Source organism: Macaca fascicularis, chromosome 18 (genome assembly GCF_037993035.2).
Source record: "Macaca fascicularis isolate 582-1 chromosome 18, T2T-MFA8v1.1".
Classification (NCBI taxonomy): domain Eukaryota; kingdom Metazoa; phylum Chordata; class Mammalia; order Primates; family Cercopithecidae; genus Macaca; species Macaca fascicularis.
In genome coordinates, this window is record NC_088392.1 from 72,563,236 (window position 1) to 72,586,393 (window position 23,158).

The 23,158-nt window shown below is 38.7% G+C and overlaps 2 protein-coding genes and 1 pseudogene across 56 annotated transcripts in view; 1 reads left to right on the plus strand and 2 right to left on the minus strand.

Annotated features, from left to right (window-relative positions):
- The window catches only part of LOC135968274 (glyceraldehyde-3-phosphate dehydrogenase pseudogene), a 42,692-nt pseudogene extending 19,668 nt beyond the window's left edge, over positions 1–23,024 (minus strand).
- Positions 1–23,158, minus strand: part of DLGAP1 (DLG associated protein 1) — a 961,867-nt gene that overhangs the window by 479,060 nt on the left and 459,649 nt on the right. For all 9 annotated transcript variants that reach the window (XM_074022767.1, XM_045378186.2, XM_045378189.2 and 6 more), the window contains exon 4: positions 22,939–23,024. The gene's annotated coding sequence lies outside the window, so the exon portion shown is untranslated. The remainder of the gene's footprint in view (positions 1–22,938; positions 23,025–23,158) is intronic.
- Positions 1–23,158, plus strand: part of LOC123570063 (uncharacterized) — a 103,577-nt gene that overhangs the window by 68,795 nt on the left and 11,624 nt on the right. For 6 of the 47 annotated variants that reach the window (XM_065534131.2, XM_045378208.3, XM_065534135.2 and 3 more), the window contains exons 2-4: positions 11,455–11,566; positions 13,624–13,699; positions 14,011–14,119. In XM_065534131.2, the coding sequence (XP_065390203.1) occupies positions 11,455–11,566; positions 13,624–13,699; positions 14,011–14,029 (207 nt within the window). In that variant the 3' untranslated portion in view covers positions 14,030–14,119. Of the gene's footprint in view, positions 1–11,454; positions 11,567–13,552; positions 13,753–14,010; positions 14,120–16,239; positions 16,385–20,173; positions 20,330–23,158 lie in introns of all 47 variants that reach the window. The other 41 variants (XR_012427293.1, XR_012427295.1, XR_010582924.1 and 38 more) reach the window with 22 other exon arrangements.

The following is a 23,158-nucleotide window of genomic DNA, read 5'->3' on the forward strand; positions in this document are numbered from 1 at the left end:
TAGTTCTTTTTCATATAGATTCTCATTTTTAAAGAATGCATGGTTAGCAAGTACATTGGAAACAGTGGAACTTCAAAATGCGAGAGAATTTAAAAAGTAGAAATGTTTGTCTCCAAAGGCCTGCATTTTTGTATGGACAGAACGCCAGATATTGGCCTCCATCAGATGAAAGTGGACTTTATTGGTGAGAAACTCAGTTATCCTTTGCACTTGCTCCGCTGTCACCTTTGTGATTTGATTCAAAGCTAGCAAGGAAAAGGACATACTTCAGCATAACTCGACATGGGGAGAAGAGACTAAAGATTTGTGTTCCCAAAAGGGAAGTATGAGTGTCTTCTGATGCTGCATTCTGAGGCTTCCGTCCTCATCCCGACCCATGAGGGTTCAGACCTGGCGGAGACCACAGCTACTGCTAACGTTACACATGTAGGAGGCAGGGCTGTGAGGTGAGGGAATTAAAAGGTTGCAAAAAGATTTAAGGACCTTAGAGGGATGGAAAGGAAGAGAAGAGTTTCTGGGGAATGTTCTCTGCCCAAGGTAAAGGGGTGTCACGTGATGCCCCAGAAGGCTCTATAGCTAAGAACAGGGCACTGGGGACAACCAATAGAATGAGTGGAGTAGGTGAGAAAAACTCTCCCTAAATCTCCAAGGCCCTTCAGATTCTGCAGGGCTTGGGACAAAATGCTTGAGATTGAAATAAAGGACTGATTGACTATTTTTCAGGGAGTCCCAGGATGGCCTGAACTGGATAATACAGAATTTGTGGTGTACTGTACCATCTATATGTATATGAAGTATAGTGATGGATTCTGTTTCACAGGAATTTCCTCAATCATCTGAATCTAGTGATTCTTCCCTGCTCTGATCTCCTACAACACATACTTTTCATTGCTATTGCCTTATGACGACTCTTCTGTAGTTATCTTGACTACTTTTTATATTATATTATTGGTTACTATTGAACTTTCTTTTCCTGATGGGTAAAAGTAAAATGCATTTTCTAATAAAAAATAATGCACCGAGAGCCTATCTGGTCAGAAATAATAGGAAGAAAAAAAAAAAAAAAAAAAAAAAAAAAAAAGAGACTCTTGGGGACAGATAAAAGAAAAAAAAAAAAAAAGATCTTCATGCAATGGAAAAGCTTCTGAAACTTCTCCAGTTTGTAGTCTTTGGAAAGAGAAAAAAAATCAGAAAATCCTAAGACAAAGCATCCAGGATCTTAACCATTTTTCACTGTGATTTTTCACCTTGCTTTTTAGGATGCAGATTTTGTTGTCATTAAAATGTTTATCTCTAAAAGTCACACTGTCTCCATGTCGTGTATGCATCTCAGCCACTTCGACACACTTATACATGGACGTGTGCCTTCTTCAGATCACCTCTGACTCAATACACATACTGTGCTCTGTGACACGGAATTGACAAGATACAATATGAACGATTAACTTTGCAATTAATGTTTTCTATATTATTTTCTATAATATAGAAAATGCATTTGCTTTTGGAGCAGGACAGACAGACTTGTGATTTGGTGCTGGTAATTAACTTCTCTGAACATCAATGGGGGCACCTCTCAGAGACCTGGTGAGGTTTCCATGGGATGGCCTGTGATAAGTTCTTATTATCTACGTGCCTGACACATGGTAAGCCTTTAAGACATTCATTCCATTTATAGCCCTTCTTCCCCTCATCATTAAGTCTTTTCTTTCCAGCTGGTTTGGAAGCTCAGTGATGGCAAGAAGCCCATTTTGTACTTCTTGGTATATTCTACAACATTCTAGGACCGTGAGTTGCAGACTTAGGTAATTAACAATTACTTACAAATTTGAATTGAGAATGTGACAGAATGGTGAAAAATCAAAACATGAACCATCATTGCTTATATATCTGATGAAATTTGTTTTGAATTTTTTAAAGTATCATTTTATATAATTACTAAAACCTTAATATAATGACTAAAGAGTAAAATGGTTTCACTATTGCTTGTATCTGAGGAATTATATAACATATCAGCAACAAAGGTTCCCAAAAAACTTGCTTATAGAAAATATTAGATACATACTTATTAGAGGGTTCTTTTGGGGGGTTCTTCAGAGTCAAAGGAATATAGAAAAATATTTGTTTTTTAGATTTATTTTTCCTTATTTGAAATTTCAAAGCAAAATTATACGCACATTTGTTTCTTACTCATTAATTTAGTATTTGTAAGAATTTAAGGGCTATCCATCAGGAAAAAGAAAAAGGTACCTTGAATTAATAATGATAATTATAGTGATTGCCATTACTTAATTATGCCAGGTACTTATATAATCTCAAAACAGTACTTTAGGGACAAATTTATTTGTATGCTCTAACATGACCCTAAATTCAACATTCCCCAAATAAAGTTCATTTGCCTGATGTACTCACTATGTGTCAGTATCTGCTTTTAACAGAGGAAGCAGCTAAGCCTCCAAGGATCTGTGGCTTGCCAGCTCACACTAGTTGCTGGGGGTGGCAAGAATCTATTTTCCATGAAGTAATGTACAAAATGGGCCATCTCAAGTACCACCGCTACCTGAGACATCATTAGGTTAAAAAAATGCTTTATGTTCTCTATCAAAACTGAATGCAAGATTAAGCCTGTAAAAGAACAAACTGAACAAAGAATGATTAATACCATAATGTAAGATTATGGCATTCCTCATAGCCCACCCTCCTTCCAAGAACAAACCAATCTAAATTGCCTCTGTTTAAAAAAGACTCTCCTATTATGAAAGAAACACTTGTAAAACTTACCAGAATGGAAAAATTAATCATTAGCCTGTTCTAATGATTTAGAGCATTATTTAGAGAGAGAAATAACACAGTCAGCAGGACCATTGCAGTTAGGCAGGTTCTTAGACAACACCCCTATAGTGACAGCAGTTACCACTGAAATGCTCCCCGGGAACATGGAACTGCAACTTGTGGTAGAGGTTTCTTTCCCAACAAAAGACAGGCACAGAGAGCCTATCTGGTCAGAAATAATGGGAAGAAGAAAAAAAGAGGCTCTTGGGGACAGATAAAATAAAATAAAAGATTCTCACAGAATGGAAAAGCTTCTGAAACTTCTCCAGTTTGTAGTCTTTTGAAAGAGAAAAAATTAATCAGAAAATCCTAAGACAAAGCACACAGGATCTTAACCATTTGTCACTGTGGTTTTCACCTTGCTTTTTAGGATGCAGGTTTTGTTGGCATTAAAAAGTTTACCTCTAAAAGTCACTCTGTCTCCGTGTCATGTATGCATCTCAGCTACTTCGGTAAACGTATTCATGCACATGTGCCTTCTTTAGGTCACCTTTGACTCAATACACACACTGTGCTCCATGACACGGAATTGACAAGATACAAAAGAGCAATTAACTTTGCAATGTTATTTATTATGCAATATGAGATGTTTAATTGGTCTCTGGTCATTTGCTTCTGGTTAAGCTTTTTTTTTTTTTTTTTTTAAGACAGAGTCTCGCTCTGTCACCCAGGCTGGAGTACAGTGGCGTGATCTCTGCTCACTGCAAGCTCCGCCTCCCAGGTTCAGGCCATTCTCCTGCCTCAGCCTCCTGAGTAGCTGGGACTACAGGCGCCCGCTGCCACGCCCAGCTAATTTTTTGTATTTTTAGTAGAAACAGGGTTTCATCATGTTAGCCAGGATGGTCTCGATCTCCTGACCTTGTGATCCACCTGCCTCGGCCTCCCAAAGTGCTGGGATTACAGGTGTGAGCCACCATGCCCAGTTTGGTTAAGCTTTAATGCTCATTCTCTTCCCATGTATGAGTTTTCTTACCTTCTGATATGAGTTTCGTTGCACCCCCCAAAATGTATATGTTGAAGTCCTAACCCCTACTATTACAGAATGTACATGTATTTGGAGATAGGTTCTTTAAAGACGTGATTAAGGTAAAAATGAGGCCATATGGGTGAATCCTTATCCAATATGACTGGATTTCTTATAAGAAGAGATGAGGACACAGACACAAGGAGGAATGACCATGTGAGGACACAGGGAGAAGCTGGCCATCCAAGCCAAGGAGAAACCAACCCTGCCTACACCTCGATCTCGGACTTCAGCCTCCAGAACTGTCAGGACATTAATTTCTGTTGTTTCAGCTGCCAGCCTGTTGTCTCTTCTCATGGTGGCCTGAGAAAACCAAAATCCCTTCTGAGGGCAGGTCCCTCCAATGGTCTCCCCGGACTCAGGATGGCTTCTGTTTCCACAATGTCTCAGAGGTCATATCACTTCAGTTACCCAAGTCTGCCCTGTGCTAGATCATTCAAATGGAAATCCCAAGTCTCCACTGACCGACAAAGTCTCAGGTGCACATTTTTGGCTGCCTTGAGACTGCTTCACTTGTCTGTTCTGATAGCACTCTAAGCTCCCGGTGTCTAAAACAATTCCTCTTCTGATGAGACTGATGTACTCCTCTCACATTCACCCTGTCACCCAGGCTGGGGACTCTACAGCCATTTTGAACGTTCTTTCCTGATGCTTCTCACAGCCAAGCAGTCATCCCCTTTCCTTGCCATTCCTCCATTTTCACTTCTTTGGCATTTTCTCTGCCTCAACCTCGGTTGAGGCCTATTTATGTTAGGCCAGTCCACAGTCAACTCCTAACTGAATCCCCTGCCCCTAGTCCTGCCTTGTTGCATGCATGTCTCACCAGCCCAGGTTCATCTTTCCCCTGCTAGTCCATTTTGGTGTTTGGGCCTTTCTTTTGCCCACAGAGCTCAGCCCGTTCTGGCATATTTGATTCCTGACCACTCTTCACCATTGTTCCTTGCCTGTGCCCTCCATTCAGACAGGTTTATTGACCGATCCCAACCTTGTGTTCGCTCAGCGATGTCTTATTTCCACCCTCATTGTTTTTGCTCAAGCCATTGTCGCTTCTTGGAAATCGCTTGCGTTTATCTAATCCTAACCCATTCTTCAAAGGTAATTTCACATCTCATGACTGTGTGAACCCTTCTTCAAGGACACCAGCCACATGATCTGCCTCCTTGAGTTCCTCTAACATATCCTGGTCGCCTTTCTACTTGATTAGCAAGAACCTCCGAGCTGCATGTGATGCCCGAGTGTCATACTGTCTCCCTCTCTTCTTGATGTGATTTATGTTATTGCTTTCAGTTCCATTTTAAAGTCTCTTTGGAAAACAGACTTTTTCAACAAGAGGACTCAAATGCTCCAGGCCTGGTTCATACTAAGCTCTGAAAAAATATTAGCTATTAGCTATTAAGTTAAAAGTAAATAAAAAGTTAAGCTAATTACAGCTTATGGCACTCCTGTGGTTCTCATTTTTGAATCTCACTTTTCATTATTAGCTGTATTTTTTGGGCATATGATGTAACTTTCCAATCAGACTTTACTTCTTAAAGGCTGGGCCTTTGACTTACTTTTTTTTTTTTTTTTTTTAACATAGAACAAAACAAATACTCCATAAATGTTCTCTGTTCAGTGAAGAGATATGTACTTCCTAGGAAGACTAACATATGCTTTAATAGGATGCATTGATAAACCTGAAGGATGGGTTTACTGTTCAGTAGTACTTTGTTCATAAATGTGGAAACATCTGCTTTGGGGTTATAGGGAAACTTCTTTCTTTTAAATTTGTATGGGCTTGAAAAATAGTTGTGCTCTATAAATACCCCAGTATGAGTCATTTGCTTAACTAAACAGCTGCTTACTCATTAGCCAAATGCACTTCATTTTAAGGCATACACTTAAATGAATTTTCTCCCATGCCTCTCTCCCTCCCCTAAGAGCCAGAAAAGTGATGTGCAGATACTTTTCTGGAATACAAACGAGATACAGATCCGCCTTTGACATGGGGAATCTAAACTCCGTGATGCAGCAGAAAGTCGTCCCAGCTCAAATTCATAAGCTGTCTGTATATGCTCTGATTGTTCTTGTAACACCACAGTCCTTCATTTTCTATTCCCATCTCTCCCCACACACCTCTGGAACATGCTCCCTCTTCCCATTCAAACCCAATGTACCAATTCTCCTGCTGGGGCAGCTGGTAGGGCTTTGTTCTTTTTGTTCCTTCTGTCACCATCGACCGTTTCTTATGCAGGTAGATAGTCTGCGTCAAGACCGCTGGCAGAAGCCATTTATTTTCATAAGTGGAAGCAAATGACAAGTATTCTTATAAATCCTTTTGTAAATATGGAGACACAGATCAACCTCTACAATGAGTGGCATTCAGCTATCACTTTCTATTCTTCAACTTATTTTGAATGATAAGTTGAAGTTACAAAGCAACGACTCACATCTTTTGAAATTTTTATTTGGATTTAACTTTTTTTTAAAGATGAGGTCTTGCCATGTTGCTCGGGCTGGTCTCGAACTTACGGCCTCAAGCCATCTTCTAGCCTCAGCCTTCCAAATATGTGGGATTCCACCTGTGTACTACCATGCCCGGTTTCATACTTTTATTTTCTTTAAAACTGGTCAATATCACCATGAGTTCCTTCTTTTGGAAGCCAGTAAATGTCTAATGTTTTGGAAGAGTCCAGAGGAGAACTTTGATTTCTAGAAAGACCAAATGGGAAGAAACAGATACAGTCTCCAGAGTTCCATATATAGTGTAGCTATTCTCAGCAGGATTCCAATCCAATGTAGATTTTTTCTAGCCTGCGGAGGACATTTTCAAACGCCCAGGGCTGACATTTAGCTGGTACCCATTTGGTATGAATGTACTTTGTTAAAATCACTTTTATACCAGTTGGTAATTACCTCTTGTCCTGAGCCCCCCGGATACTGAACCCTTCAACGCTGACACCCTGCCTTCCACAAAAACGTCCTATGATTTAGCAACTAAAAAGTTAATGCCTGACACAGGATGAGGCTCTGACTATGCAGAGCCATTCTGAGTGGACACTGGTTAAATATCTTGAATATCACCCTGCAAATAGCGCTTGTTTCCAGGTATGTTAGGTATTAATTTTCTGGAAAGCAATCTGTGCTAGCTTTGAGAATGAGAGCATTTACCTCCCTCGGTTTATTTACCTCCCTGGGGTTTATTTTCCTCATCTGTCAACTGGTAGAGTGCCTTGGCTTAGGGTTCAGACTGGGTTCCAGAGTTGCCTCAAGGGGAGATTGTTGATGGATAGAAACCTGGCCCCACTTCCTGCAGAGCAGCTCCTCCTCCAGGCCTACTCACTGGGGTCCCCATTTCCTCCATTGTTTGGAGAAAGGAGTTTGAAAACTGAAAACTGAATTTTGCTGCTAAAAAAAAGTTTGGAAAAAACCCCCAAAAAACTAGCTTCAATAAGCACTAATCTTTCATCCTTTCTAAAAACTGTAAAATTCAATTATGACTACAATTAACAGAAAGAATGGCATCTGTCTACCAAGAGCAAATAGCTACATTGGGCCTACTCGGTACCAGGCATTGTTCCAAGTGCTTTGCGTGTTTGAACTCACTTCACCCACAGAACTATGCCTATGTTATAATTATTTTTACAGTTATTAAAGTCCAAAAAGTGTATGTTCAGAGGTATTTATTTTCACTTTTATAATTTTCTTAGATACATTTGAGGTTATAATTTATTCAAAGCTAACATTCCTACAATGACTATTTAATGAAATGTAATCATGATAACGTCTTTCTTATATGCTCCAATTACAGATTTCTATGCATATTTTAAAGAGCGTTTTGTCTTTAACATTTGGATTTTATCTTGACATCATTAGATTAACAGTATGTACTATACTTTATAAATTATACATTAGACTATGTATGTACTTTCTCTGTGGCTTATACCAGTGGTCCCCAACCTTTCTGGCACCAGGGACTGGTTTCATGGAAGACAGTTCTTCTATGGACCAGGGTGGGGGATGGTTTTGGGATGATTCAAGCCCATTACATTATTGTGCACTTTATTTCTATATATTAGATTGTAATATGTAATGGAATAATTATACAAGTCACCATAAGGTAGAATCAATGGGAGCCCCGAGCTTGTTTTCCTGCAACTAGATGGTCCCATCTGGGGGTGATGGGAGACAGTGACACCAAAGTGTGTTGCTTATGTCCAGTTCACTCTGCAATCTCGTTGGGTTGCTGTCACTGCAATCTCAGGATATTCTGCCTTGACTTTAACCCAGATCGTATGGGGATTTGAAGTTCTCTCAAACATACATTTAAGGACACTAGATGCAGCTATACAATTGAAGTACATCAACTCACCTGCCACTATAAAGCCTGCCACCAGAGGCAGCTTAATTGTCCCTTGCCACACACTGATAGGATTTTGATAAGAGCCTGCAAGTAATTGATTTATTATGGTCTCTGCACAGTCAAACCTCTCTGCTAATGTTAATCTGTATTTGCATCTACTCTCCAGTGACTGCATCACTACCTCAGCTCCATCTCAGATCATTGGGCATTAGATTCTCACAAGTTGCGTACAACCTGGATCCCTTGCAGGCACAGTTCACAATAGGGTTGGTGCTCCCATGACAATTTAATGATGTCGCTGATCTGACAGGAGGTGGAGCTCAGGCAGTAATGCAAATGATGGGCAGCGGCTGTAAATACCGACGAAGTTTCCACTCACCTGCCGTGCAGCCCGGTTCCTAACAGGCCATGGACCCGTACCACAGGAATGTCTGAAAGATGCACTGTGTACTGTACGAGTGTCAGTCTGTGGCCTGGGGGTTGGGGACCTCTAGCTTATGCTGTTTGTTTCTTCACTTTCAACCAGACCTGGAAATCAGTTTTTAATGCCAGTCCGTGGCTGTGGCTCTGGGTAGCTGTAAATGCGCTCAGACATTTCCTGAGCTCCAGCTCCTGACTGCCATGGCTTAACTGGGATAAATAGCTGAATGCAAATCTGAGCATGAAATTCCTCATCACTGTCCTTTTCCGGAACATGAGTTTATGGAAGGCATCACGGGCCCTGTCTGCTCCCTCCTGCCTCCACTGCTGCGCTTCCGAGGCACTGGGTTGCTCAGGATCTTGTGCTTTTCCCTCCCAGGGCCTGGTCCCTGTGCTCCTGGATGGAAGGGAGTTGCTGGCCATAGTTCCCTGGTTCCCTGGAACAGCCTAACTTGGGTCCTTGCTGGTGGACGGCACTGTCTTTTCTTAGTGAGTCCAGCAGAGTTGGGAAATGGAAACTATATCATGTGAGAAAGTAAAGCTGCAAGGGATGAGGAGGAGAAGGTTCTGAGGGTTCCTGTGTTTTAATAAAGTGGCAAAGCACAGGAGAGAGGGATTCCACTAATTCCTGTAGCCTTTACAGGCAGGAAGAGAGCTGGTGTCAGGCAGGCTCAGGAGGCTGTGTGTCAATGAAGAGAAGGAAGCCTTCCTGTCCACTGAGCGATCCACACTGAGGCTGTATCCACACAGTCATTGTATGATAACTCATCAGGGATGACAGATGAATCCAAACAGGATGTGTAGCTTGACCAGATGAGCTTTATGCAGCATTAACTATCCATCCAAGACTTCAACTATTTTGTCTTAATGATCCCCAAAACAGACGTTAACTTGTCAGTCTTGACTTGAAGTTAAAAAACAAAAGACCTCATTTCTTGTATCTCTAAAGCACCAGCCCATTCTGAGATTTTATAGTTTCTTGCTGATGTCTTGCTCAGACTTTTTCAATAAATATTGAAATGATTAGAATTAAATAGAATTCTTATATATTTGTATTTGTTCATCTCCCGTCTGTATTTTGGGTTGGGGGGATAGAGTTCAAAGAAAAGGGTAAGAGACATGGTTGGTTTATGTCTGGAGTCAAAGCCTTATGTTAATGAGGAAGCTCTGTCAGGGGAATTTCAGATATTGGCCAGTGGCAGTGGTGGGAACCTGGGGGTTGGTGTCCTTGAAATAATATCACAGAGGTGGTGAGTGGCCAGTGTGCCTGGATGACCCAAAGTTGAGTGAGGTCTCTTCTGGAGGCTGACTGCCCAAGCAGCCTGAAGAATCACAGAGATACTTTTTGGTTGGTATTATCCTTCTCCCTTCTCCCCAGAGCTATGCCTGATTTGGGCCGAGACAGCAGAAAATACACAATGCATGTTTCAGACATTCCTGCTTTAATATATTAATATCTCGCTCACTCTCCAGACCAGGAATCTCATATCTTGTCCTACCCTTTTCCACACAAAAAGAAACCTACATTACATATAGAATATTTAAGTGTAGCTGTTACTTATCCCATTGTCACTAGCCATGTTGACTTCTTTTTTGTATGTGTGTCTTGCCTTGACACGCTTTCTTTATTGAAGACCATGGAAAAATGGATTTCTTTGTGATATTTTGAAAAATGGAAAATTGAAGAGATTTTTATCTCTGGAGACTGAGCTTTTACATCATAAAGTACTTCTCTCCCCTGATGGCTAACCCAGTCACATAGTTCCACAATAAACAAGATAAATCTAGATTAATAAGACAGTATGTACAGAAAAATCCTTTTACTCTTTGTGGCTTCTTTCCCTGTGCTTTGAAAATGTTCATTAAAAATCTCCTACTTAGTCTGCCTCATTATATTGGTTTACTCATCTTGGTCTCCCTATTTTAATGATTTAAATCACAATTTGAAAAGATTTCTTGTTTGGAACATCCTTGGCCAAGCCATTACTTTGTAAAGTAGGGAAGTCTGGAGGCCCTAGTTGCTCTTTTGAACTTAGTTCATAAAATGATTGTTAAACACTGATCTATCAGCTTTTCTCTTCTCTTTACCAAAATTAATAATTCACATGAAAGCCACCTATTTAAATGGAGTCTCAGCTGGGTACCGTGGTTTATGCCTGTAATCCCAACACTTTGGGAGGCTGAGGCGGGTGGAATGCTTGAGTCCAGGAGTTCCAGACCAGCCTGAGCAACATGGTGAAATCTGTTTTCTACAAAAATTAGCCAGGTGTGGTGGTGCGCAACTGTAGTCTCAGCTACTGGGGAGGCTAAGGCGGGAGGATCACTTGAGCCTGAGAGGCAGAGGCTGCAGTGAGCCATGATTATGTGACTGTACTCCAGCCTGGTGACAGAGCCAGATCCTGTCTCTAAATAAATAAATAAATAAATAAATAAATAAATAAATAAATGGAGTTCCATTGTTAGCAACTTACACAACCTGGAAAAATCAACTGAACTGTAAATATTGGCATGGATGAGTGCATAAATACTTTCAAAAAGAATTACAACTTCTCTGTAATAACCATCAAGACTATTTAGCTAACAGGAGGTCCCTGGAAGACCTTTCAGATCTGTCTGTAAAAGAAAAGGAACCCTGGCAATTCACAAGACAACCCAGCGACGTTGCATCTGCTCCTGGGGCAGGTAACAAAATCCAGTTTTAAATTTTGCTCTAAACAGTTAAGGAGATAATCAAGTCAGCTTGGGATTGGGTTGTGCACAGGAAGGCTGCAAAAAGATTACAAAATAGCCTCCCCCTGGCAGAAATGTAAAAAAGCCATTCCATGATTTTTTTTTTCAGTTCTGCCAACGATTCATCTTCAGAAGACAAGCAGATGAGGAGACAAAACCTACTGATGTGGGTACCCAAGCAGGAACCCCCCTCTTGCACCGGCGACTCAAGTGGGAAGAAGGTAGGAAATCAACAGCACAGGGGAAAGAAAGGGAAAAGGAGTTTGGAAACAAGATAAGACAGGCTTCTTTTGAATAATGGAGAGGATTCTTAGAAAAAAGAAAAGAAACAGAATAAATTTGTATTCACTGATTCCATTTCAGCGCAGCAAATGCTCATTGGCTTTAATCAATTGCTTTCTTACAGAGTTTTGTCCATATGTATGTGACAAAATCCGCGGTCATTTAATGACAGACTTAGAATGTGTGCTGAGAATGAAACCGTTGAGATTTCCTTGTCTTTCCTCCTTTCAGTAAAAATCAGGAAGGGGAGAAAGGGAGGGGGTGAGGGTGGGACAAGGAGACCAATATTTTATAAAAGTGACAACACGTTTTACATTTGAATTATTTATTTTCCGTGATGGAATTTCAAGTGGGTTATTGCAAGGAAAGGAAAAACTGGAAATTGACCAAACATGGTCCAGGCTGGGGATGACGAGTTTAGTAGGGGCTTTAATGGGGCCTCCTAAGCGATTCAGGAGAGAATGAATCTCTCACAGGTTCCCTTCTCATGGGATCACTGACTAAGCTTCCCCAAATCAGGGTGCAGCAACAAAATCAGGGTGCAGCATCTTTTAAGTGGGCTTAAGAAGATCCACTTAAAAGCTTATCATAGCGAGATGTTGAGAAGACAAAGTTTTAGATTTTTATAGAGCAGAAAATGATTCCTTTTGAACCAAACAAAAGACAAGATACATGAGATGAGGGAAAAAAAGCTTCTGTCTAAAAGCCCGACGTGTGTAAGACTTTCCCTCCACTGTTGTTTTCCCTTTGGTTTGGTAAGAATGTGGTGAGTGAAGTAAAAAGAAAAGGCGAGGAGAACCACAGAGACCCCCTCGAAGCGTAAAACGCTGTTAATTAAGAGTGAGAACGTTCAGTGGCCGGTGACCCTCCCTTTCCTAGGCCACCATCCCCAAGGCTTGGCTCTTCCCTGCCTTGCTCCAGGTGGTCCAGGCAAGGGCCTGGATGGGGGTACTGAGGGTGGGGGAGACAGCTCTGGGTCCTTCTGTGCCACTTCCTCCCTGTGCTGGTGTTTCAGCAGCAATCTGCTCCTCTGCGATGGCAGCCTGTCCACAGCTCTAGTGCCCACAGACTTGGGGACCCCCTTCATTCCCCTCGTCTGACTCTTCAGGCCTACAGTGGTGAGGGCTTCCCACTGTGCTTATCTCTGGGTACCTCAGCCTCTCTGGCTGTATTTTCTTAACCCTGCTCCCTACTCTGTAAACAGACCCTACTTTAAGTTCACCTCAGCCCTCTTAATGAGATTCTCTTTCATGGGATTCTGACTGATAGCGTGGGGCTAAAAAGATCTCAAACCTGAAAGAAGCTGAGAGGAGCTCAAATTTCGAGTCGCAGAAACCTGGATGCTTGCCACGATATAGAGGAGGGCAAACCATTTATTATTTATACAATTTCAGGCAAATAGGTTATAGAAATTCCAGGTACAAAAGATCTGAAGAGATGACTAAAAACCAACTAGGATTAATTATATTAATCATGGACTTTTAAAATCATCAGAACCACTAGCTGCTCAATTACAAAGTCCAAAAAGACTTCAAGAATTATTCAAAACTAAATAATGTCAACTCTCTAGAATGATTTATTCAAATTTAAGTAGGCCAGACTCACAATTTGGAGCACAGCTCTTTAATACATATAGATTCTAATTTTCTAAAAGAGAAAGAAAAGTGGATTTGTTACTTGACTATTAGAAAATTCATTGCATATTTAAAAAGCAAGAGAACTTAGCTGTCTGCCTGGTTCCAGTCTGAGGTATAAATGTTTACCTCATCATATATTAAGTATCTATAGATTATGCTCAATACTTTTTGCAAAATGTAGCATAAAGTCACTACTCATGCCATTAAAATAGACAACAACTATGTAATTTCAGAAAATGTAAATAAGTTTTCCCAGCTTTTGATTTTTTTTTTTTTTTTTTTTTTAAGCTTTGGCCTTATCCTTTCAGGTAGTGGCTGGCATTATGGATTAATTACTTAATACACTTTTGTTGCCTTAGAATTCACTGAGTTGAAATGGAGTGAGAGCTACGATGCTCTCAGAATGTCCTTAAAATGTGCTGCAAAGAAGCCTGGGTGAGTAGAAGAAAATAAAAGGAATGGTGGATACAAGGAAAGGTTAAAATGAGGTAGGAACTAAATATTATACTGGCACTTGGGGTTACTATTTATGAATTGTTACTTTCTGGCAATGCTCTACTCTTTTGTATCTTCTTTGGGACAGAAAATTCCATAAGAAAGACCTTTCCAGGAAGAGCTTGTCCCTAAGCTTATGGACTCAGGGTTGGAACAAAGCGTCTCTTCCAAGACCTTGTGAATAATATGCATATGGTCCATATAACTTCACAAAGTAAAGTTAAATGAACGCATTCTTTTCTTGCTATTAGACCCCGTTTATCGCACTAGCTGCTGGTGATTTGAGCGCTCCTTTCCAAGCCTCTTGAGAGTTCTGCTCTAACAACACTGCCCCCTAGTGTTCTCTCGCTTTGGTGCAACGTGAGTAAAAAAACCACAAGATTGACTTTCAATACACACACACTGTATTCATCAGTGTTTTGCTATAGAGAATGTAAGATATCTTTCTGTAAATTATTTATTTAATCTTATTTATTTATCCCAATAAGATATTAAAGCATGATAAGCTGGAATGATTTTTTTTTTCATAAATGGGTAAAGGCAAAAGTAAAAAGTTTAGATACTATGAAATAATTCCTGATCTAATAAACGGAGACAAATTACCTAATATTTTTGGGCACCTATTATGTTAGACATGTAAGAAATACTGTATTAAAAGTGAAGTCTGAGTAAGCCTAATTCAGTACTTAACTTTTAAAGTTAGAAACATTCTAAATATATTTATTAATTTGATCTCAAATTTGGGGAAAATAGTAAAGATGGAAGAGAGAAAAGGGAGAATTTTAAAATTTTACATATCTAAGTGGTTTGGTATTATGTTTTAATTGAAAAATATTTTAAACAAGTCCATTCTGATAAGATGTAGAAATTCTACTTGCAGCTTTAGGACAAAGTGAATTTAAAACAAAGGCTTTCTACTTGAAATGTGGCCAATGTGACTAAGAAATGGAGTTTCTAAATTTTCATTTCATTTTAATTAACTCCGTTGATTTAAATTTTAAAACTGATACTCAAATCAGTCATTGAAAACTTTTAAGTATGTTTGTAACAACTTAGGTATCTGAATCTATTTTTTTCAAATGTAAATTTTAAGGTATCTACTTAGATTAAATATTCCTAATAAAAATACAGCATTTGAACTGCAAGTGCTGTAAGTGAAAAATGTACACCACATTTCAAATATTTCATACAAAGCCAAAGGAAAGTCATATTTCTCATTAATAATTGTTATATTTAGTACATGTTGAAATTGATATTTAGATCTATTATGTCAAACAAAATATATTATTAAAATTAATTATATTGGTAAAAAAATAAAAGTTTTCTAATAGTATAGAAATCATAACTATGTATTTATCTATCTGAACAAACTGAGAGAATTAAGTTTTCAGATTATTAAAAATTGAAAATCTATCTGTTTTCCATGGTGCAGTTCATAAACCACTGGTGATAAATTACTTTAGCCAATGCAAATATATAGGCTTTTTATTGTTATGTATTATCTGAGCAATAGTGAAAATGAAACTGAGATATCAAATCTATGATTTTGCAGATACTGATGTTTAGGACTACATTACACATTAATTACAGTGCTCATGTTTATAAATTTTTAGTAACTTTGACCCCACCATTAAAACGGATTAGAAATATAAGTTGCAGAGTTTTCTAAAGCCTGGGTTTTACTGTTTCTATCCTCTGGTGTCATTTAACATGTTCCTCTGTCCAGCGTATTTCCTGTAAGTTGTAGTTAGAATTAAGAACAACACCATACAATAGAAATATGAGCCACAAATATAATTTTAAATTTTATAATACACATTTAAAAAAGAAAAAATAACAATTAAAATTAATTTTAATAATACAATTTTATTTAACCCAATATGTCAAAAATATTATGTATGTAGTCAATATTAAAAATTATTGAGATAGGTTACTTTTTTTTCATATAAAGTTTTCGCTATCTGGTTTGTATTTTACATGTACAGAACATCTCAATTTGGCCTACTCACATTTCAAATGCTCAGTAGCCATGTGGGACTAGTATTGAATACAGTAGACCCAGGGACATCATCAGATTGAAGTTCAATTTTTGGCCAAAATACCCGATAGGTGGTGGTGTGTACCTCCACACAGAAGCATATGTCTGGTGGCCTTTTTGTGATGTTGGCAGTCATTGATTATCATTGTCCACACCCAATAATTCATTAAAGGTTCCAAAATGGCGATACTAGAATTTTAAAATTCCTTCTTCATTTATTAGATGGAATACTTCCATCAAGAGAAACATCTCATCAACTACTTGGTTACTTGGAATAATATGCATAGGGAAGTTAGAAAAAATGGTTGATCTCTTCCTTTTATTTGCTAGTTTTTTAAAATAACGATTTTGGTTTCCTTGCATTTTCCAAGGATGATCAATACTATTTTATTTTAACAGTATCATTAGGAATTCATGAATTTTAATATTTGATGTGTTTCAGTTCATTGCAGAGTTAACTTAATTGCAGAGTTCTGATATCAACAAAGCAGTTTATGATATTCCAGGTCCATCTTGTACACTTCCTTCCATAGACCTGTAATCATCTATTTCTTCAGGGAGCCTTTGATTCCTTTTAGTGGAAAATGGTATGTAGAGAACATTATCTGTGTGTGAAAGATTGAGCATGTTCTGTCTTTTCAGAGAACAAAGCTAGAGAACATGTATTTTAATAAGATAATATTCATGATGAATTCATGATAATGTTTCCTATTCAAATTCAAGTGGAGGACTTTTTTTACAGTGTCCTTTTCCCTGTCAAATTTCAAATTTTATTGACATGAATACAATTATTCATTTGCTGTATTCATAATACACACGTGTAACAGTCGAATAAATATAAGACTACCACTAGCAAAATGATTACAAAAGTCAGCTTAAGATACTTTGCAGTTGTTTTTGTCCTTATGATAAGATTCCGCTAAAACAGTCAAATTACTGTGTTTTACAGTCACTTGGAATAGTCCCTTAGGTGCTGTTCTGCCACCTACTGGATAGACAGGCTCAACAGGCTTATTTTACTTTTGATGTTTAGGAATCACTTTATTTTAAATTTAATTTTGCTTTATAATAACGCAAAGCTTTCCATGACTCTAAAGTCAAATTTACAAAACAAGTCTAGTTTTTCTCCCTGTCTCCTCAATCTTATTTCCTTTCTTTACCTTTAAATATTTTATCTTTAAAGGCTGTAATTTATATGTCCGTTAGTATATATTTGTACATAATTTGTAGACAAATTATACAAAATTGATATATATTTGTATTTTTTATCCCATATCTCCTTTGTTAGATAATTGGTAGCATACTATACAGACTTTTCTCCACCTGAAACATATACATTATTATTAAAAGTTTATATGTATATAACCTGGAGTGTTGCATTTTGCTTTGTTAGGTAATCTGGAAATCTTTTTATAAATGTAAATGTAATCAGTAAATGTATTTTTAGGATCCAAATGCTTGGCATCACCTTTGTCACATTTGTTACATGTTATTTCCATCCATACAAGCATGCAAACATATTCACATCTATATACCGGTGACTACCTCTATCTTTATTGCCTTACATTTCTACCCTTTTCCTATGTGGTCGATATCAAGGCTGCTCCATGAACTGTTTGCTACCAAGCTATGATGACTTGTGAATAGACAGTAAAAACAACAACAACAACAGCAAAACACATTTAGAAACATTTAAAGTAATTTGATATTGCCACTAAATTCAAGTATATGATTTTGTATATTACAAGTGTCGCTTACAAATTATTGGGGAAAAAAAGTAGTCCTTCTTACAGAGTCTGAAAAGCACCTGCCTACATTATTTGCTTGTGTGCATGTGTTCTCTCTCGCGCGCCTATCTTTCTGTTCTGTGGGTTTTCTTGAGACAGGGTCTCACTCTGTCATCTAGGCTAAAGTGCAGTGGCACCAATATAGCTCATTGCAACCTCAAACTTGTGGGATCAAGGGATTGTCCCGCCTCAGCCTCCTGAACAGCTGAGACTACAGGCACATGCCACTGTGCCTGGCTAATTTTTAAAATTTTTTGTAGGGAATAGGGTTCTCACTTTGTTGCCCAGGCTGGTCTTGAACTCCTGAGCTCAAGCAATCCTCCCACCTCGGCCTCCCAAAACGCTGGGATTACAAGTGTGAACCACTGCACCCAGACTCTTTTTGTATTTAGAAATGTTTGTGCTATTTTGTTCTGAGCCCTTTATTAACATCTTTATATAATCTAGAATTTTATTAATATCTGTAAATAATACCTTTAGTCCCATTTTTACTTTTTTCCCCCATCCTACTATGAATAAAATTGAAATTAGCTAATAATCCCTCCTTCACCTTCTCCCGTTCCCTGGCATCTATTTTCAACAGGTATGTTTTTATTCTCCATTGATATCCTTGAGGCAATCACAGAGCTTATTCTACTTTTTATATTCTCTTTCCAATTTATGCCACTCCTCATTTTTTACAGTTAATTGCATATAGAGAAAATGGCCATCACATTTTATACTCTCTCCCTTGTAAACTACAGACATTATGAGTTACACAAAAATGTCTACTTAATGTTCACCGCCAGTTCTATTGTCGATGTCTCTTTAGTCATATTGGTTTTCTGAGGCTTGGTCTCCATAAATTCCCCAGGAAAGGCTCATAGGAACATTACTCCCTGAGTTCTTGTATGTTTATTAAGAATTGTGACCACGGTATTTAAAGATCAATGTTGCTGGGTATAAAATCTTTAGCTCACATCTGCTTTCCTTAATATTTCTTAAATATTTTATACCATTTCTTCTGGCATAAAGCATTGTCAAAAAGTCTGATGACAATCTGATTTTCTTTCTCTTATAAGGGATACTGACCTTTTAATTAGTGCCAAAAAAAACCCCTTTTTTCTTTTTATTTAAAGGTCAATAGTTTTACTAGACTATGTTTATATGTGGCCCATTCTGGGTCAATAATTTTACTAGACTGTGTTTATATGTGGCCCATTCTGGGCCAATTCCACCAGGTATGTCCTTTCAAATGTTGGGCAAGTATATTTTCAGGTCAGAAAAGCAGGTTTTGAATTATAATTGATAATATTTGTTCTTTCATTACATTGATTTTCTTTTTTAGGAACTTCTATTTCATGTTCTTTGGTTCTCCTATTCCTACTGTCTATGCCTTTTTCATATATATTTTAAAATCTTTTTATTTTAAAAATATTCATTCTTTCCTTTTCTATTTTTCTTAAGGAACTTTCTGTGGTGTTCATTCACTATTTTGTTTCTTCTAGTCTAGTCTAAAATTTCGAAATAAGTTTTTCCTTCAACTCTAATATTTTTCTATTTCTATAAACTCCTTTTCAAGTCTTTGTTTTTTCAAATTAGCTTCTTTCTGAGTTCTTAAAATTCTGGGTTATGCTGTTCTTTAAAAGTTGCTATCTTTTTTTTCAGCTTGATTTAAAATATGAGGCTACATTTTCTTCTGTTTTGTTTGCAGATCTTTCTGGCATGATTTTATTGCCTGCAGAGACATTACATTCCTCAATCCATTTTTCTTTATGATAGATGCGATGGCCATTTTTTTCTTTTTTAATGTTTAAGTGAGATGAGTTTTCTTGTACTCTTAGAAGAGAAGAGTGAACCAGGATAGCTTCCTAGCCCTAGAGATTTAGAGCTGCCTTTTCTGTTATTTTTGGATGTGTTTACAAATATGTATCTGGTATCTGTTGGCTCTTTGCTCCTCCCTCCACTTGTATCTGCGTCTTCTTTCTTTTGCCTCCTTTGCTCCTATTTGTCTGTTTCCTGCTCAATTTGGATTCTATGCCAGTAGTTTCTCCTCAATGTGGGGTTTTGCTGTGGAGGAGATGGCTATTATGGGTCCCTTTAGGGTCCATGGGGCACAGGCTGCTCCAACACAAGCTGATTCTCTTGTGTTCACCCACAAGTTGGAGGCAGCAGGACTTAGGGGTTTCAGCTGCCCTTCCCAGAGTGGCCCACCAAGCCTTACAGTGGGTACTTGTGAACTGTTTTTGTTTCTCTGCCTCTTGGGGCCATCAGAAGTCCCTTTGTCCTCTTTTCATTTCCTCTGATGTGTTGAAGATACTATACAGGTCTTAATCTCACCAGTAGTTTATTCCAACCCACACATATTTGGAGGGATTTACAGGGAGGGATATTTATAGGGATATGTTTTCCCGCTGCTTTATTGGAGATGTTGTCTGGGAGGTTTTGCTTTTGTTATCTTAGTTGCTCTGTTTCCATGGGGTGGTTGGAGAGATGGAAAAATTACGCCACCTTGCCACCACTTTCCTAATTACTTTAAGTAACCAAACTTTTAGTCTACTTCTGTTGTACTTTGTTAGTAAGCATCTACCTGCCTGTCTATGTTAACAGGTTTTCTGATGTGCTATACACTTGACCTTTGAAGAATACAGGTTTGAACTGCACGGGTCCATTTACAAGTGGATTTTCTTCTGCCTCTCCCCCGCTGCCCCCACCCCGAGACAGCAAGACCAGACCCATCTCTTCCTCCTCCTCAGCCTACTCAATGTGAGGATATGGATAAAGACCTTTATCATGACCCACTCCACTTCCACTTAATGAAATATTTTTCTCTTCCTTATGATTTTCTTAATCATACTTTTTTTCTTCTAGCTAACTTTATGGTAAGAATACAATGTGTGATACATACTACATATAACATACAACATACGCGTTCAATGACGATGTTATTGGTAAGGTTTCCAGTCAATAGTAGATTATTAGTAGTTAAGTTTCTGGAAAGTCAAAAATTAAACACGATGACTGTGACCCTTTGGGGTTGGTTCCCCTAAACTCCACATTATTTCGGGGTCAACTATTATTTAATCAGCATGGTCATATTGATGTCCATGCATATTAATACTTGAGACCTCAATAGAGAATATGCCCATAGTTCAGGGATCTATTGATGTCTTTCTACACTGCCAGGTCACTATCTCTGTCCCCTTCCCAGTCTGTGAAGAGTCTCTGCGTGTCTCTTTGTTGCCACTGTCTTGAGTCTTCTGGATGCTGATACAAGGCCAACTGAATGTGCATCGTCCATCTGAAGTGCTCCTGTGTGATTACTAGGCCACGGAACAGCCACAAACATCACTCCTTCCTTTTCTCCCCTAACAGGCTTTGAGCCCTGATTCTTCATCAGGGTGGTAGAAGAGAAGTCTTAGAGAACCATGACCCCCGTGGGAACATATTAAAATGATGGGGGAATATACTGGGAGGAAACAATAGTTTGATAAAAGCTTCCCAGTTGGTTCTAATGGAACTCCTCAGGGCTGTAGTTGGATCCTCTGCTCTGGGTAGAGACGGGCAGGGTGCCATGGAATTGGCCCCGGGTCCAGATCACCTGGGCATCCTCAGGCACAGGACTGGGAATTGACTGACTGAGATTTAAGGGATAGGAGAAAAGAGAGAAAAGAAGGCAGGAGCCCAGGGATGTAATTTCTTTTTGGACCCATCTTCTTTTTCAGGTGCTTAATATTGTCTTTTTTTTTTTTTTTTGAAAGCTAACAGATTTATCTTAAAAGCATTTATAGTTATTCCTGCTTAATGTGTAGCTAAGAAATTCTTTCAACTCTAAACAGAAAACAAAGACTTTCATTTTACAGGTAGAGATAAAAGGCATTGAATGAAAAAGTGTGAAAGAGGTGGCATTTGGGGTGAAAGTGTCTCCATCAAAGAAAAACTGATGACATCAGATCTGTGATTGTTTTAATAGAGGGAGAGAATACAGGAAGGCAGAGGGGCTGGGCAGGGGGATGTAAGAGATAGGGAGCAGCAACTGGATGCTGGAAATGGTCATAAACTGCTAATTTCATAAGTGTGTTTATCTTCATTTGTGCACAGAAAAATAAAGGCACTGTGTGGGTATATTAATGGTCTATATGAATGCCAGGACTGGTACAGCCTCAGGCTCTAAGGAAGGAAGATGGTCAGGTATTTGGTAAGATGATTTGAAGACAAACAAGTGTCAAAGAACTGATGGTCTGACTTGAGTCTTGGTGTATGATGTAAGAGCTCAGCAGATTATAATATTCAGGATAATTTCGGAGGAATCCACAGAAGCTACAGTGTCCAGGGCATATTAGTAACTGAGGGTCACATAATTAAACAAATAATTCTTACAGATGGTTCATTTGTAACTTAGTAGGCATTTCTGCTATAAGCAAAAATGTTGTCATTTTGACTTCAGAGAAATAGACAACTTTATATTTCTGAGGCGCTTATGTTTTCTCTATTGTGGATGATGTATCTTCCATTACTAATGAAGGATCATAGGAATTGAGGTAATTGAAACACAGTTCTCCTCTCTATGGTATTAATATTTTTCCCAATGATTGCTTTTCTTTTCCTGTTTCCTGGATATGACAGAGCACATGGTATAAATACCGAACCGCTCGGGGAACAGCCACCCCCAAGGCCCTCTGCCTTCCTCCTGCTCTCCCGGGGAGCACCTTCTTCCCCTTTCTCTTCCGAATTAACCTGTTCTTCACACCTGGATGTTAAGATTATTCAGCCCCTTTCCCCAGTCAAGGTTACTGTTCTATTTTTAGCCTTGAGATACAGATGAATTACACTACTAGAATATTCACTGATCAATAATGTGAAAAAACAAAAGAGAGAAACTATGAGTCAGAAGAGGTAAAATAGTGAGTCACCAGAGTACGTCTCTATTCTATTAATTTCAACTGCACAGTCTATAACAACCAGTGTGTGAGAGTTTCAGCCGTCATCCAAATAACATATGGGAAACCACAAAGGAATTCAAGCTGCAGACAACAAGGCACATTTAAGAGGTTACAGTATTAGTGTTGAGCTTGGGGACATAGAACAGAGCATTGATTTCTGATAAATTATTGGGCATTGACATTTTTGGCATGGGCATTTCTTTCTAGATTATGGTTCCATAAAAAGTCAGTTTGGGCCCATTGATTGCCTCAGAGGGAAGTGTGTGTGTGTGTGTGTGTGTGTGTCTGTGTTAGGTGGAATGTGCTGGATTTGGGAGGCGTAGTGGGATGTTGGAAATTTAGCTGTACATGCCCAATAACGTTAGCCTTTTATATTTTAATTTAGGACATCTGGGCTCCATTCTTCCCTGACGCTTCCCAACCATGACTTACCTTTCTTAGCGCCGCTGTCATTCAATCAGGAATTCTCTCGAGCAGACCCGCTAGTGGCATTCAGTGGATCCCAGAATAGATTTAGCCTGTTGGGAGCACAATGCATGTTTTAGTCTCCTGGTCACATACAAATGAAATAGGAGGGGGTGACAAAATATTGGAATTTAGGAGGGCCCTATGACTTGATTTTCTTTTGCATATTAGACAGACTTCTGAGACG